Source organism: Carettochelys insculpta, chromosome 9, assembly GCF_033958435.1.
Source record: "Carettochelys insculpta isolate YL-2023 chromosome 9, ASM3395843v1, whole genome shotgun sequence".
Classification (NCBI taxonomy): domain Eukaryota; kingdom Metazoa; phylum Chordata; order Testudines; family Carettochelyidae; genus Carettochelys; species Carettochelys insculpta.
This window is the reverse complement of record NC_134145.1, coordinates 34,734,608-34,752,146: the sequence shown is the minus strand read 5'-3', so window position 1 is coordinate 34,752,146 and position 17,539 is coordinate 34,734,608. Positions and strand designations below refer to the sequence as shown.

Sequence of the window (17,539 nt, the reverse complement as noted above, 5' to 3'; positions counted from 1 at the left end):
AAGAGTTTGCAGTGCAGATTACACTTGGGGCTGGAGGTTATGCTGTGAGGCAACTGTAGGAATTATGGTGCAGGAGGGGGCTCAAGGTTGGGGTTATAGGGTTTGAGGGGGCTGAGGAAGGGGGTAGGGTGTGTGGTGCTTACCTGGGGCAGCTCCTGTTGAGTTGGGGAGAACGGGTGGTCCGGGTCTTAGGGGTGGGGGACGATGCTCACAGGTCCCATTATCTGTGGTTCCCGGCCAGTGGGAGCTGTGGGACAGAACTTTCTGGTGCTTGTGGTCATGCAACTTACAGCTGGGGGGAAGGAGCAGCAGCACCCACAGCCACACCTATTGCCCCCCAGATGCCAATAATAGGTGTTCAGAACCCGGGCTTCAGGGGCTACAGCCCTGGGCTGAAGGGGCTCCCTTTAGCTCTAAAGCCCCAGGCTTAATCTGGCCCCACTTCTGGAGCAGCAGGAGCACACCTCTGCAGCAGCTCTCTGCTGCCAGGACTAGGGAGAAGGGACTCTGCCCCAGCCATGACAGTTCCATGCATGGCAGCCCTGAGCCCAAGTGCTAGCCTTATTAGGCAGCTGCACAGCTTACAGGAGACCTTGATGCCCAGAGCACAGAGATATGTCCCTGACAATCCAGTATTGGCAAATACTTGTAATGGAAGAGTTGGCAAGCTTGGTTTTATTCACAGTTAAGTGGGTTAATGAATTTTTTTTTCCTCTGGAATAGTTTAATTTCAGGGTGGATTGTGTATGAGCTGTTCTGTAAATATTTAAAATGTCCAAAACTTGTTGTTTTTTAATCTTTTATTTCATATCAGGCAACGGTTAACCTGTTCCAGATGCAACATGCCCAGGTTGTATCTCTTCCAGTAAACTGTCAGTCCCTCTGTGAGAGTGCCAAGCTCTATGACCCAGGACAGCGCTATTCGGAGTTTGTGAAAAGTCTGCCAAAAGAAGACATTCCCATTGAATCAGTTTCCTTTGAAATTCAGAGTTCCCAGATTGATGGGTGAGAGCTAATGTTGATGACACTTGTTTACTTGAAATTAAATGCGAGAAAAATATTTACAGAAGGATGCACCTTGCAGTGAAACAAAATTCTTACAGAAAAAAAATGGAACTTGCTGTTTTACATGATTTGTGACTTATGCCCCTCTGAATCACCCAGAAACCACATTTAGTTCATCAATGAAACAACTAAATCCCCACCAGAGTGTTGGTTTCTTCCACTTTGTTTATAATGGGACTAAATCAGGGACAGGCAAAATACAGCCCACTGGCCAGAAGCACACCCCAGTGCCCAGGGAGAGCATTGGGCAGGCTCCCTGCCTTCCCCTCTCTGCACACTGCTCAAAGCAGCCATCTGCAGGATTCATGTGGGAGCTACGTGGGACATGGTTGTGGTGAAAGCTATGTGCAAAGTTACTTCCTGGGTGTGCAGCACAGAGAACATAGGGCCCTCATAGCCAGCAGCTATGAGCTGCTTGTGGGGTCATAGAAGGCAGACCCCAGCCCTTCCCACCCCTTAACCCTCTGCTCCTCCTCCTGCACGCCTGCCCCAGGTCACAACCCAGCCCCACTCTTCTCTCTTGCATATCACTTCTTGCACCACTACCCCAGGTCACAATGCTCTCTCGGCCCCTGCTCCTGCTCATCCAGGTCAGAATCCTCTCCTGCACCCATACTCCCTTCCACAACTTGCACCCCAATCCCTGGCCCAGGTGGCAACCTCCTTCCTTCACCCAAACTGCATCCTAGACGTCACATACTCTCCTGTACCCCAAGCCCCCAGTCTGAGTTCCTTTCTGCACCCAGTCTCCATCCCAGACCATGCACCTTCTCCATTACTAACATGGAATAGAGCACCCTGGACCATTTTCCAAATTCTTGGAGTGGTCTCCCATCAAAAATTACTGCCCACTCCTGATCTAGAAAGAACTTAGGTAAATTGTTTGTTTGAGTCAGTCACAGGAGCAAACTTGATATTTGGTAATATGAAAGATCTTGAACTGTACGTGTCGTTGGTAAGATGTTCTGCAACAAGAGTGCTTCCCCAAACACATATTCAGTCTTGGAAGGTGGGAATGAGAGAAGGCACGACAAGTCCATGGGCTGGACAGCTTTTGCTGCCACCACATGTTACTGCTGTATATTGTCTTAGGTTTATAAGCATTTGTTGAAACGAGTATTTCTGGTGCACAGTGGATTCTATTGATTAGCAACCTCTCGGTTCCCAAAAATATATACTTTTAACTGGAAATAGCTGCTCAGCCGAGGGCAAAACAGTTTTTTCAGGGCTGCAGCCAGGCAAGGAAACATTAGGATTTGCCTCCTGTGCTGCAGATCTGCCTGTGGCCAGTGCTTTGTGTGTCCCAGTGCTTCTTTCTTTGGCTGCACCCTGCAAACCTGCATGTGGGATTGTAGCCAAGGAAATGCCAGGATGTGCAGAGCCTGAGCCCCAGTGTCAGTGTAGGAAGAGGTATTGTGCACCTCTACAGGTCCCAGTGCCCAGACATCCAGGCTACAACCCCTCTCCCTGCTTCTGCCCTGCCTGTAGCCTCCCTTCTGAACCCACAGTGCACAGACTCCAGCAGGGGTCCCTCCACTGTGGAGAGATGCAAGTGCCCCAGCCTGTTAGCTTCTACGTGGCTGGTGGATGCCCAGCTGCAGGCAGGCTTGTTGGATCCAGCAGTGAAGGTTCTGGGCCTTGACCATATGCCTGAATTTCCAGAGTTAAAGGCGTCAGCTATTCAGCTACCAAAAATCAGTGGAAATAGCATTCCAAAACCACTGCATATACCTTGACACACTAACTCCTAGAGTTTGTGTTTCATAGCTGATGCCTTTTTCATGCAAAACTATTCTTTTGTCACATGGCTTTGTGATTCCTCATGCTCTTGAAATGATCACTTTTAATTATTGTTTAGAATTGTGTTTACTGAAGAGAGAGTGTTGTAATTGCTCTTTGTAAAGAAGACAGATGGTTGAGTGCAGGCTTTTCTAATGCTGAAATTGGCCAGTAAGCCATTTTGTCTCTAGGGTGCTTCAGCATTTGATGCTAATTAAATTAACTGCTTTCTTTCCTTGCATCTTGAGAGCAGACTTATCAGAGACTATAAGCTTTCTGCAGCTCTCTGAAATGTACTCTTAAGAATTAAATAGTCTGTTAGCTAACTGTTCCAAACCTTAGTCTGCATACTATATGCACGTAATTGCATTTGAGCCAATAGTGCAGAACTTAAAACCTTTACATTTACAGTTGTTTCTGAGTATCAAACACCTGCGCGTTACTGGAGAAATTATGCTTAGAGGGGAATGCAGAACTGCTGAGGTTTAGGCTTGGCTCTACCAGTGAATTCCTCTAGTCTTGAACAAATCTGTTAACTTTTGCCATACTCTGCAAAACAGGAATCATCACCTCACTGAGACATTTCAAATATTGACTGTATGGGAAATATTACTATTAAGTGCATACTAAGAGCCAAATTCTGCTCTGTTACATAGGTGCGATTCCACTGATGTCACAGATCCTATTTGGCCCTAAATATTTGCTATGGTGCAGTCCTTAGCAGGGACAAAGGCACCAATTGCTCCAGGCCCCAGGGTTTTAAAAGGTCCTGTGGCTCCCAGCTGCTATCGTAGCAGTGGCCAGAGCTCCCTGACCTTTAAATGGTGGCCTGGTCCTTGTGGTGCAGAAGAGCTGAGCATACTGAGCATGTCAATGTCTTGGGCAGAAATACCTTCTGAGTTTTTAATTTATTGTTGTGTTCAGGCCAGTTTCCAATCATTGGCTTTTTTCTTCAAAGGGGTTTTAGTAAACAACCAGCCAACAGTGCCCATACATCACATGGAAACTTATCCCAGTGTTCAGGAGACTTCCCAACCCAGTCTTCAGAAGATGTCGGAAGCCCACCTTATCGTCGTTTCCAAAAAATTGGCGAGAAGAGGTCTTCCAGCAGCACGGATATCCAAGGTAGGGTTTTGTCATATTTCATTAGGCTTTCATTTCTAAATAGAAAGGTCAGCTTAAGCAGGTGAGACTCGCATGTGTCATATTGCCAGTAATTGGATGTACCAGATGAGAGGTAATAGATACTAATATTTTTAGAATAACTTTGCCAAGTTTGCTGTATTTATTTGTATTTACTTTCACTATGCTGTACTTATGGAAAATGTAACTAAAATTTACTTACGGTTAAAATGCTGGCTGTTTGGATGATAGACTGCCAGATATGAAAGAGTTTACTGGAAATCACATGGAAAACTGACTAACTGAGTGACCTACGTCTGTTGCCAAAAAGAGTGAAATGCAAACCAAACAGCGAATCCTCGGAGTAAATTGTATGTTACAATTTTTGGCTCAGTAGTAAACTGAGCAGTTTTATGACACTTTTTAATTTAATTTTAAAAAATATCCCTTTTGGTTTCAGCTGTTAACTAAGACCACAAATGTCAAGTTCCTAAACCTTGTTTTTATGCACCCTGTACAGGTTTTTCAATAATAATGCAATAACTTTATTTTCATTGGCGGCTGTTGCATATTTTGTGTAACTTGGCTTAGATTGCAATAATAATCCTCTTTCTGCAGCCCTGCTTGAAGATGCCCTCAGTTAAGAGCATTCACAACAGGCTGTATTTGTCTTTGTGTTTTGGTTTTAAAGCTGTGCGAGGACCCCCACCATTCAGATCATGGTCAGTTGGCAACCAAAGTGGAGGAATGTGCAGTGACTCTGAAAGCGCAGGAGGAAGTAGCGAATCGCGATCCATGGATTCCCCATCTGCGAGTCCAGGTACAGCTCTTTCCCAATTGTACTTAGATTTAAAATACTTTTCCTTGAACCTGACCCAGAGTCTATTTAAGCCAGGAGAAGAATTCCAAGTCACTTCAGTTGGAAGGTAGATTGCACCTATATTGAGGGTACACAGCTAGGCTGGTTGTATTTTCAAGAGTCCAAAAATGTATCTTCTGCTTCGCAGGAGATTTTAAGAGGAGACTTCCTCGAACACCATCTACTGGCACCATGTCATCTGCAGATGATCTTGATGAAAGGGAGCCACCTTCTCCTTCAGACTGTGGTAAGTGCAGTGATTGTGTACCTACATTCTAGCAAGTTAGTAGAAGAGTTTTTTTTTTAAGCTGCTTTGCACAAAATCAAAATGAATCCATCTGAAGTTGATAGGATCACAAAACTGTTTATGTGCAGCCAAAATAGACCCCCTAAATCACTGAGTTAATTTCTGTGTGGTAGTGTAACAGCTGATAAGCAGACTCAAACCTGGGACATCTGGAGCTTAGTGCAGCAGGAGCCTGTACAGTTTGAGCTAAACATCAGCTGGCTGTCAGCTAACGCTGTGGCAGACTCACATTCGGTCTCTGGTCTAGGTCTCACTACACTGGGCAGTGAACCACAACCTGAGGCGTGTGGGTTATAGTACCATAGTATTGTACTCTCTATACAGGATGAAATGCTCTAATCCAGAACACTGTTCATCTGGCAAACTCTCTGTCATGATTTTATAATCCAGATGACCATTTATGGGTGTGGCCAAGTTTCCAGTGGTCCCATAACATTAGTTTACAGCCACCAGTCCTGGCTTTTAGTGTTCTGTAACTTAACACCTAAATGTCTTCTTAGCGCCCAGTAAGCAGTGGAAGTGCTGGTACAGTGCTAGAAAATATTGACGTCCTGTTGTCCAGCAGATTCTCTCATCCAGCACCAGTCAGGTCCTGATGGTGCCGGACAAGAGTGGTTCAGCCTGTGTTTAGATTAATGTACTACCTTCATTTAATGCTGCTTTCTTGATCCTTATCTTGGCATCTGGTGCTAAGGAGTTTTCAGTATTAGTGCTCACAGCAAGAGCGGCACAGCCTGATGCCAAGTTATTTGGGCCTTCTCTATAGGGCCAAGTACAACACCCAGGCAAGGCCAGGGGAGTGTCTTCAAGAGTCAAATGCTTAGGATGTTAACTGAGGTTTTATCCTTTAAGTCCAATTGGTATGGCATCATGTTTGATGCTCCCAACTTATACATGGAAAAACTTAGTTAAATTAAATAACAAGTCACAAGAATTATCAGCGAAGGTGACATCTTTGTAGAACTTTCTAAAATATTCCCTTTTGGGCCATAGGGATGGAATAGAATTTAAAGGTCTCCTCTATTATATTTTGGTAGTCTCCTTTGTGTCTGTGTACGTAATTTTGAATAGATTCCTGGCAGTGAAGAGGTGTATTAGTCAATTTCTAGAGAATTTTAGCCATTATAAGCCAAATTCTGTAAAAGCAGCTGCCGTTTATATATGTACAATTATGTGGGCACGTGTGATGGCAGTTGCACAGATAGCTGCCTGCATTATAGGATTATTTGCCAATTGCATAGCTAAAATTGATTTATCAGTGGTCGACTTTGATGTCTGTGTACACAGAGGAAGGTGGATGGGAGCTTTTCTGCTGTCCACTTTCCATATTCTTCACCTCTCATGAGGTGTTTTGAGTTGCCTTTGACCCCCGAAAGCATCATTTCGTGCACGCACAAAACAAAACCCTGGAAGTTCGATCCTCATGGGTCAATCTTCCACGCTATTGTGGCTGTAGGCTAAGTGCCTTCATTTTAAACCCATAGTTGATAATGAGCACAAAATTGGACTCCTTATGAGACTGTTTATTAGGATTATAGTTTTAGTAGAGCTGATTATTCAGCTTTTAACTTCTGTGTATATGGTGCAGGTTATATAAGGTGGTGTTGCTTTTGGAAGTTTGGTGTAATAGTTATTCCCTGAAAGGTGATTACTGGATATGGAATAATGCAACTTATTCTGTACCCACAATGTGTATTTGACGATACCTTTTGGAAACTATCATAACTGCAAAATTCTGTTTTCAAGGTTTAAATGATCTAACCTCTGAAATTGCCAGTTCACTGGGACCTTTTAGAAACACTCTTCTCTCCAAGGCAGCTCTAACACACAAACTGCGAAAGTTGAGGGCTCCATCTAAATGCAGAGAATGTGACAGTCTCGTGGTATTTCATGGAGCAGAATGTGAGGAGGTAAGAGGTTGGAAAACACTGCCGTGTACTGTGCATCTGCTGATCTTTAGCATTTATGTGAAGATGAATGGGACATTTTAACACTTGTATTCTTTTGGTAACAATGAGCCACAAATTCTCAGACAATGTTGTGATCTTTTAGCATTAGCACATAGCATTAAAGAGAGGCACTACTGAACTGAACTTGCTCTTTATACAGCGTATGGGATAATATAAACAAGCTCTAAATAAGAAACATTAGTGCTGTGGAATAACATTGAGGTATGTGACATTTTTGCTTTATTTCTTATAGTGTTCACTCGCTTGTCACAAGAAATGTTTAGAGACTTTAGCTATTCAATGTGGGCACAAAAAACTGCATGGAAGACTTCATTTGTTTGGGGTGGAATTTGCTCAAGCTGCTAAAAGTGTCCCTGATGGCATCCCTTTCATCATCAAAAAATGTACCTCTGAAATTGAAAGCAGAGCCCTAAATGTAAAGGTACATCTAAACTCAACATTATAGAGCTAATCCTTTCATAAAACAGTTTAAACTGATACTGTATTTCAGATTCAAATCTGTGTTTCATCTTTGCAGTTAGAGCAAAAAGAATATTTTTCCTTTTTTCCCCAATTTCAGGGTATATATCGTGTGAATGGAGCCAAATCAAGAGTTGAAAAGCTTTGCCAAGCTTTCGAAAATGGGAAGGACTTGGTGGAACTGTCAGAACTCTATGCACATGACATCAGTAACGTCCTTAAATTGTATCTTCGGCAGGTATATACTTTGACCACTCTAAGAGTTCTGATGGGAAAACCAGTTTTTGGTCTAGTAAACCTCTTCTTCTTTTGAGAGTGGGGAAAAATAACCTACTTTCAGTAGCCCTGTCACTGTTGAATTTCCTGTATTTTCAGTCTGAAAATTGGACTTCATGGTGGTAGGCAATGGAAATAATGAAACTATCGGTAGAATTGATATTATATTGTGATTTCCCTTGCCGCCACCACCACCACCCCTCAGCCCCCACTCATGGCAGTATACATAAGTACTGATGCCTTTTGTGGCAGTCATGTTTTCTTCTGCTGCTGCTCCTCCTCCACCATCGCTTTTGCTACTGCAGTATGGTTCAGTTTTAAAACTAATTTGGGGACATGGTACATCTTTTTGACATTCATGAAAGTTAATCTTGAAAGCACAAGCCAGCCCTTCAGTGGCAGCCATATTTATTAAAAATCTGACAAAGTTTTTGGATTTAAATTCCTATAAACCCATGTCCTACAGCATAAAATGGTTAATACAGAGGGAGTAGACCATTTTCTCTGAGTAAGAAAAATGTTTTAAAAATTCTATTTTAAGGCTTTAAAAGTGCCTAAGTGACTTAGGAACACAAGTCACAATGACTTCCAGTGGAATTTGTGCTCATTAAGTTTCCTAGATGCGATGGAAAAGGCCACCTTTAGCCTTTTACTGCTATTTTAACATATATGCACAGAGATTTTGACTTAAAATTTGGATTTTTTGTGGCACTATAGGAAGACCTGAATTTTAACAAGTACTTATTTTCACATATTTCCTCTGAAGCAATTGTGACATGATTACCTTCTGTCTTGTTACTTCCTACGTGTATAATCCATTTAGAGCGAAGCCTGGCTCTTAGGAATAATCCTTTTGTGCTGAAAACACGTGTGCACTCTCTCACCTTTTGCTCCCCCCTCCCACCCCCGCCACCTCCCAAAAAATGCAAGCAACACTCTTGCAAACTCTAGGAAAATGTTTTTACCTTGAAGTGCATTCTTTGTGGTGTTTAAAGTTAATTTCAGTACAATTAAGCTGTAAAATCTGGCTGGCTATAGATTTTTGCAGGGATTATTACATGCCCCAGGTGTGTTATGAGGTAGAATGGCTTCAGCCACCCAAGAAGTAGAGTAATCCCCCAGAAGAGCTGTGTTTTTTGTGAGGCAATTTGAAACAGTGGCTTAATTTTCTAGTCTTTTGGATCTAAAGACTTTGCTTCAAATCTGGTTTGAGTCACAGTTAAAACTAGTATCCTTTTGTCACCATGGTGGTTGGCAAATACTGTATCCTACCAACAAACCACCATGCAGTTAGTGTTGATTCAGGAGATGGCCAGGGTATCAGTGCTGGGTTTTAGATGCCATGACAGAACTGTGAGAGGAAGCCTTTCCAAATTTTAATTGAGGGTAAGTGGCAGAGGGAAGAGCAGTGCATTTCTAAAGGTACAGCAGTCCCGCCCCAGCCACAGGGTTATGTTCCTGAAAATCCCCACGGTTAGGGAATTCATAGTAGAGGAACTTAAGAGCTAAGGGGGGAAAAATAGGGTTGCGGGATGGCAATCAGGAGTGAACCTATGAAAACCCTGCAAGGGCTACTAGCCCTCTACTTCTGGCTCTGGCCAGCCTCCCAGCTGCTGTTACACCTCCCCCACATCAAGTATTTGCATGAAAGTCTGTGATGTGGTGATATTGCTGTGGCTAACTGCAAAGAAGAAGTGTTTGGGTTTTGCTGGTACTCTTGCTTTCCATGTGCACCTGCCTTGCATGGTACAGTTGACTTGAATTTGTGGAGTGGATATACAGAAGAAAACTCACATGGTCTCAAATCTTGCATTTGAGGAACTTGTGGCTGGGGAGCGATTGCTGTATTTATGATATTTGGAACTTTCAGGTGGAATGTCCATGTTAATGTGTGTTCAAAGAAAGTGCTCTAGTGTTTAGAGAGCCTGAGTAAAATCCTATTAACACTGATGATGATTGATTTTGCTCTTTGTTACTTGAGCACGGACAGTGAAAATAGTCCAAGTCTCTTAATCTTTTTTATATGCTGTTGTCCTGTTGAGGATCTCTTCAGAGTCTCATGAACTACTGCAATGCCCAGAAAGGGAATATTTCTTTGGAGAATATTTGTCAATGGAACTTTAAAAAACAAAACCAATAGAAAGGGTTTTAAGCTGTTAAATTTGTTTTAGGAGCGATATTAGGTATAATATATCATAGTACTACTGTGCCTTTCATTCTGTGCTGCTCTTCCCATAGTTGTCAATGTTTATTACACACATTGTGTGTGCCTCCATGTATGTGCAATAGTACCATAATATACTGTTTCATAAGTCACTGTTGATGTAATATGTGCCTCTTAACCATGAACATTCATCATTTCAAGCTGTTTATTTACAGCACAGTGCAGTGGTATTTGAAAGGAGTGCTTCTGTCTCCGTGCGTGTTTTTAAATCCAGGCCTCTCTTTGTTAAGCTGTGGTATAATTCAAAGCGTAATGATTACAAACTGCTTCTAGTTATAGGAAAGGCACTAGATTGGACAGCAGTTGGTGTGAGACAGGAAGGAAATAGACATGGTAAAATGTAGACGTGTATGTTTCTAATATATTCTTATTCCCTTAGCTCCCAGAACCTTTGATTTTGTTTCGACTTTACAACGAATTCATTGGACTTGCGAAAGAGAGTCAGAATGTTAATGAACATCTGGACATGAAACAAACTAGCCCCAGATCAAAGAAAAGACAGTCAGTCTGTATTGAACTGAACAGAATAATCATTAAAATGAAAGATCTCCTCAAACAACTGCCTGTACCAAACTATAACACAGTTCAGTGTCTTATAGGACATCTTCATAGGTGAGAGACCTTAAAGGTAACCTGCAAATGTTGTGGTTTTGAAAAATAAGCCGTATTTTATGCTGCAAGCTAAGAAAACTTAAGAAAAGGTAATTTGCCCACAGTTTTGGGGTGTATGTCCTGAAAATTAGTGTTTGTAGCTCCATTTATTTTCAAAACTAGTCTGTGTTCTGTAAAGATATACCCCTCTTCTGACCTGAATGTAGACTTTCTGGGTGTGTTGCCTGAAAATGAGAACTGGCCTAATTTTTCTGCTCCCAAATAGCAATTGTACCCTACACTGCATCTGAAACAGAGGGGTTATGTATGTACCACATGCAGTGGCCAGAGAAGAAATTTTCACTAAGTGAGCTATCAAAAAGCTCAAACTTTCTGATTTCTTCCAAATTGCTACTATCTCTCTGGAAAGAGGCAGGTCTGCATTTTGGGTGGGCCAGTCAGTCACTACACTCAACTTTACATTTTAGAGACAGGTTAGTGATTGACCAATGGGGCAAGACATAAATATTTTTTGTTTTATGAGATCAGTTTTTGGCTGTCCCTACCCTGTTGCCAGATGAGAATTTTTCCCCCCCTCAACCTGATGTGCTGAAAGCTGCTTCCTTTGGGCATTCAGCATATTGGGAACACTAAACATATGCAGCTTCATATTTTGGCTCCCTGGAGCTATGGCCCACACCTCCAGATCTGTCATTCTACACTGTATTGCAAGGTGTTAATCACCCTTGAATCTCGCTGAAGCACGAAGGTAGGCTGTGGAGAGTGTGAGGTAAGGGAATGGGGAGCCAGGTTCATATCAATAATTGTTTTAAATGAGTAGGAGCCACCCTGTAAGCCTTAGAGCAGCTGGAGATTGTCAGTAGAGAACTCTCCCTGAACAGGGAAATTCTTTGCTTGTATGTAGATTTGGGTGTGACTCCATTGTGTCTTCCCCACCCCAGCATATAATGCATTCTGATAGTGGGGTATAGTGTAGGGAAGCTCCACTACGCCAATTCTCTACTGCCACAGGGGCTAGTTGGCCCTGAATCATGGAGCCACAACTGACTCCCTGCCTCTACCACTTCACTACATGGGAATATGGCATGGATGAACCAGAATCTATTGTTTTTTATTAAATATATATTTTAAAAAACAGAATTTTGCAATACATTTTAACAACCATTTTCTAGCTTTGCTTTCTCATCCTCAGTATTGACTTGAGGCTCCTAGGTAGGGCTGTTATCATACAGCTAGGAGGTGTGATCCAGCTGATTTTTGCTAAGCTGATACCTGCTGTTGAATAACAGCTGAGTGAAGCTTTCTGCCCAGAGCTTCATGGTTTAGGTCAGACTTATTGCCTGACATTTTTTTTTCCAGAGCTGCCAAGCATGCACAAATATCACTGAAATAAACAGAAGCCAAGAGTTTTCACTATTCTTGAGAATCAGGCCAATCTTCCTTAGGGAAGCTTAGCTTACCACTAGGCACCGACTGCCAGAAAATACAGGCCTTAAACATTTTAGTAGCTACATATAGACAGACAGGCAACACCTTTAAGTTTGAGAATTGTGTATTTACTCCTAACTAGATGTATATGGTAATGTGGGGTCAGAATGATACTGTTGGCATCTTAAAGGTGAAGGTAAATCAGATCTTACAGAAGATATAATATGTGCTGTCACCATTAATCAGGATGTAAGAGGCCTCTGGCACAGGTCATTTCTAAAGTACTTCTCATAAGCTGACTTGGAAATGTATTTCCATGCTGAATACTCCCTTCCTGTACTGGGGAGAGGGATAGCTCAGTGGTTAGAGCATTGGCCTTGTAAACAGTGTGTTGTGGGCTCATTACTTGAGGGGGCCTTTCAAGGGTCTAGGGGACTTTAGATTTAAAATAATATCTGTCAGGAATGGTGATAGGGCCTGCTGTGAGTGCAGGGGACTGGACTCGATGACCTCTAGAGGTCCCTTCCAGTTTGTCGACTTTTTTTTTAAATAAAAAAAAAAAAATCTGTTTCCTGGCTGTGTATAAGAGCACCTGGCTTTGTAGCTCTCTGCATAGCTGTTGAAAAATTTTCTGTAGTAGTATTTCCTAGGAGTAAACACGTGTCTTCTTTTAAACAGAGTGACTGAACAATCTGATGAAAATAAAATGTCAGCTAGCAATCTTGGCATAATATTTGGCCCGACTCTAATTCGGCCACGTCAGACAGATGCAGCAGTTTCTCTTTCTTCGCTTGTGGACTATCCATATCAAGCTCGGGTGGTAGAGCTGCTCATAACTTATTATGAGAAGATTTTTGATGTTTCACTGCCACCGCTTTCAGCTGCAGTTCAATCTGAAGAAAATGCTGCTCCACTTAAAATTCTTTCATCAACAGAAGTGAGAGAGGCACAGCAGCAAAGGAAGTCATTTATTGCTGTAAAGGAAGTAAGTGACTGTTGTGAAACTGGAATCAATATAACATTGAAGAGTATGGAATTGAGCTGTATTTGTAATACTGCAACATTTCCACACATCACTCTGAAATCTTTAACGTTTTTGTCAGTTATACTTTCTTGACTTTTCATTCACTTTTGATCTGATTTCTGTTGACAGGGCATCCTGCTAATTACAAGTGAGAGTAAAGCTTCAGAAATGGCTCCATCATTTGAAAAACTAGATGACAGCAAGAATGCAACAGAGAGATCGGATGTTTCTGTGATTGGTGAGTGGCTCTTTGTGAATCTTGGGGCAGTATAGTGCCATGTGAACAAATAACACCCCTAACTAAGTTCATTAGAATGAAGTACATCTTTTTACTCAGTGAAAGTGAACTAAGTGCAAACGAGAATAGTCTGCTGAATGCCCAGAAGTACTTAGCATCACTATTCTGATGTGCCCTTCGTGTTTATTAGTAGAAGTAAGGGCTAAATGAAGAAGATGGAATTCATGAAACCAAACTTCATGTATCTGGTGTGGGGTTTTTAGATGGAACAATTTAATGGTATATTAGGCTATGTTTTAGTAGGCCGATGCACTGTCTTTGGATTGTTGTATCTAAATATATGACTTCAGCAAAGGTAGTGGTTTCCAGCAGCAAAGATGCTTTTCCATTCTTTCCTAGAATGTATGTCCCCACCACTTACTGGAAATAAGCAGGAGGACTTCAGCAAGAAGAATTCTCTGTCAGAATCCCCCTCTTCCACAGTTCTGAATATTACTATTCCTACTCCAAAAGAGCCAGGTTAGCACAGCTTTAATTACATAACCCTTTTCCAAAGAACGTGTTTGTAAGTCCGATGTGGGCTATATAGTTTTTGTGTAAAAACAGCAATTTTTTTACACAAAGGTGAAATGACTATGCCTCGTAATAGCAACACGCAGTCAGTCCTTTTTATAATAGTAAATAACTAAATTAAAATTTGGGAGCAACAGAGGAGAGGATGACAATCCCAGCAGAAAATACACTCTCAATGTCTCAAGAAGCTAAATGTCTCCTTGGAAATAAGTCTTTCAGCATATGCCTAAATCCTAGGTTAGAATGCCTGCAACCCCACTTCCTGGGAGAAAAGTCTAGTTCAGGGCTCAATTTCCCACCACAAATCTGGATAATTAAAGCCCAGGGCTGGAGCATTCCAGAATCTCTCTCCAGCTTCCATGTGTGTATTACCTCAGCTTGAATAGACCCATCTCGGAATACGGTTCCGTGAATGAATAGAAAAGTTCGGATACTCGGAGCTCGCTCTTTCCAATAACTCTGCCCGCTTGCAGTGGAATTTTTGTCCCTGCTGCAGAGTTAGCATTCATTGCCCTTTGTAGCTTGCATTATGAAAAAGACACACTTTGCCAGGACTGTGTTCATGACTTAAATGAGATGCTGTAGTCCAGCATTAGCTTTATCTGTACTGGAGTAGTATTTGGTACCTTCAAAGAAAATAGGCTTATTAGTTAATAAATAATGTAATGAAACAGTGATCCAGCAGGATTACTTAATGTTACCTAGCATGATGAGGCAAAAAATCCCTTATTCTTCTGAACAGGTCATATATCATGAATCTGTATTAAAGTGTATTCTGAGGGCTTATTATTTTTTCTTTTTTCCTGGGGTGAGGTGGGAGGGGGCATTGGTGAGCTTGAAACTGCCCAATTACTTCAGTCTTTTTAAAATGAAAGTGTAGTTTCCATGACACTTTGGACTTGATTCCATCAGATTCTTGTTCTTAGAGTCATAGAGATTGGAGAAGGAGCAACATAGAATTTCTAGGATATGCTGTTGAAACTGTTTTGTGATGAAAAGAGAGACTCTGTCTCACATGCGCTTGTGAAATTGCATTCTTAGCCACCCTGTTTGGTTTATATAGTGATGTCGTTTCAATTTCAAGATTTATAAAATTCTTAATCACCTTATTTTTTTCAGCTATCATGTGCAGTTGGGTATATTTAATAAAGTCCAAATTGTCAAAGTTAAATTAGATCAGCTGAATGTTTTCTAATGAAAATGACAAAGTAAAACTCTGAAGAAGGGGGTCTGTCCCACAAAAGCTCATCACCAAATCAATCCATTTTGTTAAAGAGCTACATTTCTGCTGCTTTGTTTTGTTAAAGTAAAACTTGTTTGTGTTCCCTTCTAGGCAATGCTGGAACTCCAGTTTCCGACAAAGACAATGAATTGTCTGTCTCGCTAGATGAAAATGGTGGTAAAGTCAATAATGTGCTGCCTGTAAAACCTATTCGCCACATAACCAAAGTGCAGTTACGCTGTCCAAGGACCAAACCAGTTATTCGTCCTGTGAGTTTACCTGTGGATCGAATACTTCCTCAGTGTGTGTTGAATGAGAGAAACTCAGGAAATGTAGGTGTTTCAAGTCCAGAAGAGATTGGCAGGAGTCCTACCATTGAAGAGGTTTCAGAGAGCAAGGAACTTCCTGTTGTCAATTCCTATTGCAGACTTTCTTGTTATGACACACAGACTCTGAGGAAAACTTGGGACAAACAGTATAAACAATATGATATAACTGCAAGGACAGCAATGATTATGACAAACGTACCCCAGGAGAACCGAACGCATGAGAGTGGGAATGCAGGTGTCTTATCTTCATCCTACAGTGTTGGCACCAGTTCTGTGAATGCCCTACTTCCCAATAAGCCATACACCGTACCTGTCAAATCAGCACGGATGACATCACAAGGGAGTGGTCCAGATTCTAATCCTCTTGCTGCTTTCAGACCACAAAGAACTTTGCAGCCACCACCAGGAACTTTTTATAAGCCGCCTCCTAATAACAAGGCTAAGCAAAATGAGGAGGGTTCTGTCCCTAACACTTGTGCAGCCGCCAGTGATAGCTCTGATCTTGTCCAAGATAACACTGTGCCTCTTGTTCAGAACTCTGCACTTGCATCAGGTGCTCCTGGACAGCATGAAAATCAACAGAAAATGAGCTCTGAGGACCTTCATCCCCCAGACCTGAAGCCCACCTATAAGAGATTAAGACCAAAACGTATGCAAGAATTAGAGCACAGGGAAGCTCATTTTGTATAGAGCAGTAAATACTTACTGGAATGTTAATACAACTTACTGATCTTGTCTGTCTGGATTTTTTTTTCTTACCCCATTGAGGATCCCACTTTTTTGTGCCATATTGGAGAGAGAAACACACACAACACAGCATTTTAAAAATGGGGGAGAAAACTGGGAAGCAAAAATTAAATTCAGTTTTTTTTAATTCAGTTAAATTTTCATAAATATCTATTTAAATGCGTTCTCAGTGTAGCTGGAGCTAGTAGAAGGTGCACTTGGTAAGATACTGAGCTTCAATTTTCTGGGAGGAATGAATTATTTATCGAGGAAATGATTACTCTTGTGTGCAACAATGGAAAGAGCCATTTTTCAGTATAAATTGTGTAGTAAAGACAGAGAGTTTGCTCAACTGTTTAAGCATAAACCAAAAACTTCTTCTGTTCAGTTTTCCAGCCTGTGCAATTAAAGCTTTGCTCCTGATAGATTGTATACTGGCCAGCATGGCCTATAATTATGTATCATATATGTATATTTTACACCAGTACGTTCATTTGTTGCCAGTTTTCAATGTTGTCACTTTAATGTTTGTACAGAAAGATGCACTTACTGAGCTGTAGTAGTGAAAACCAGGAATGACTTCATATCCAGGTAGCATAACTGAGTAGAGCAAGTAAGCACATTTTAGCTAGTTCAGATGACCTTCAGTTGAGTACCTGTTGCTGTGGTGCTGTCTTTCCAGGTACAGAATAACCAGTGCTTTCCTTTGCTATAGATCAGTTTCACTTGTTACCTAACATAACTGAAATGAAGAGTATAGTTTGAGAGGTGGTGGAAAAATAGGTGAAAATAACCAAAAAAACTCCAGCATTAGTAGGTGCATCTAGTGGTTTTTCACTTTGTATTAAATGTTTTATATGTACACTGTTATATTTACTGAAAAAATATATTAACTTGTTAACATATTGCTGACTCCATGGTTTCTGTAATATTTTGCTTTCTTCTTCTAAGCTATTAAAATGCATACTCTTTGGTTGTCACTAGGTTTTAGTGTTAGAATGCCTTCAATTCAAATATTTTCATGTTTCAGTTTGTTAAAAAAGTTAACTACAGGTCTTGTCAAACTTCGCTTCCTTAAAACAAAATAAAAGTAACCTTGATGCTGTAGTCAGTGCCTATACCCGAACTTAGTTTCTGGAATCAAAATGTTAGATTGAGCACAAAGCTGAACTTCCAGTTTCCCATGGAAGTATGACTTGTGCAGAATTTTTTTCAGTTGAGCACATGGTTTAAAAGGCAGCAGGGTGATCGCTGTGAGAATCTGGCTAGTAACAAAATCTGTGTGATTCTGGCAGCAGTAAGCAGATCAAAAATGACCATTTTAGG

The 17,539-nt window shown here is 41.4% G+C and overlaps 1 protein-coding gene across 8 annotated transcripts in view; it reads left to right on the top strand.

Annotated features, from left to right (window-relative positions):
- The window catches only part of ARHGAP29 (Rho GTPase activating protein 29), a 75,326-nt gene extending 58,208 nt beyond the window's left edge, over window positions 1–17,118 (top strand). For 7 of the 8 annotated variants that reach the window (XM_075002534.1, XM_075002535.1, XM_075002531.1 and 4 more), the window contains 12 exons: window positions 815–1,005; window positions 3,803–3,969; window positions 4,658–4,786; window positions 4,974–5,072; window positions 6,879–7,042; window positions 7,335–7,523; window positions 7,662–7,799; window positions 10,441–10,673; window positions 12,780–13,086; window positions 13,255–13,363; window positions 13,763–13,882; window positions 15,270–17,118. In XM_075002534.1, the coding sequence (XP_074858635.1) occupies window positions 815–1,005; window positions 3,803–3,969; window positions 4,658–4,786; window positions 4,974–5,072; window positions 6,879–7,042; window positions 7,335–7,523; window positions 7,662–7,799; window positions 10,441–10,673; window positions 12,780–13,086; window positions 13,255–13,363; window positions 13,763–13,882; window positions 15,270–16,177 (2,754 nt within the window). In that variant the 3' untranslated portion in view covers window positions 16,178–17,118. The remainder of the gene's footprint in view (window positions 1–814; window positions 1,006–3,802; window positions 3,970–4,657; window positions 4,787–4,973; window positions 5,073–6,878; window positions 7,043–7,334; window positions 7,524–7,661; window positions 7,800–10,440; window positions 10,674–12,779; window positions 13,087–13,254; window positions 13,364–13,762; window positions 13,883–15,269) is intronic. The other variant, XM_075002536.1, reaches the window with a different exon arrangement.
- Window positions 17,119–17,539: the final 421 nt, after the last annotated feature.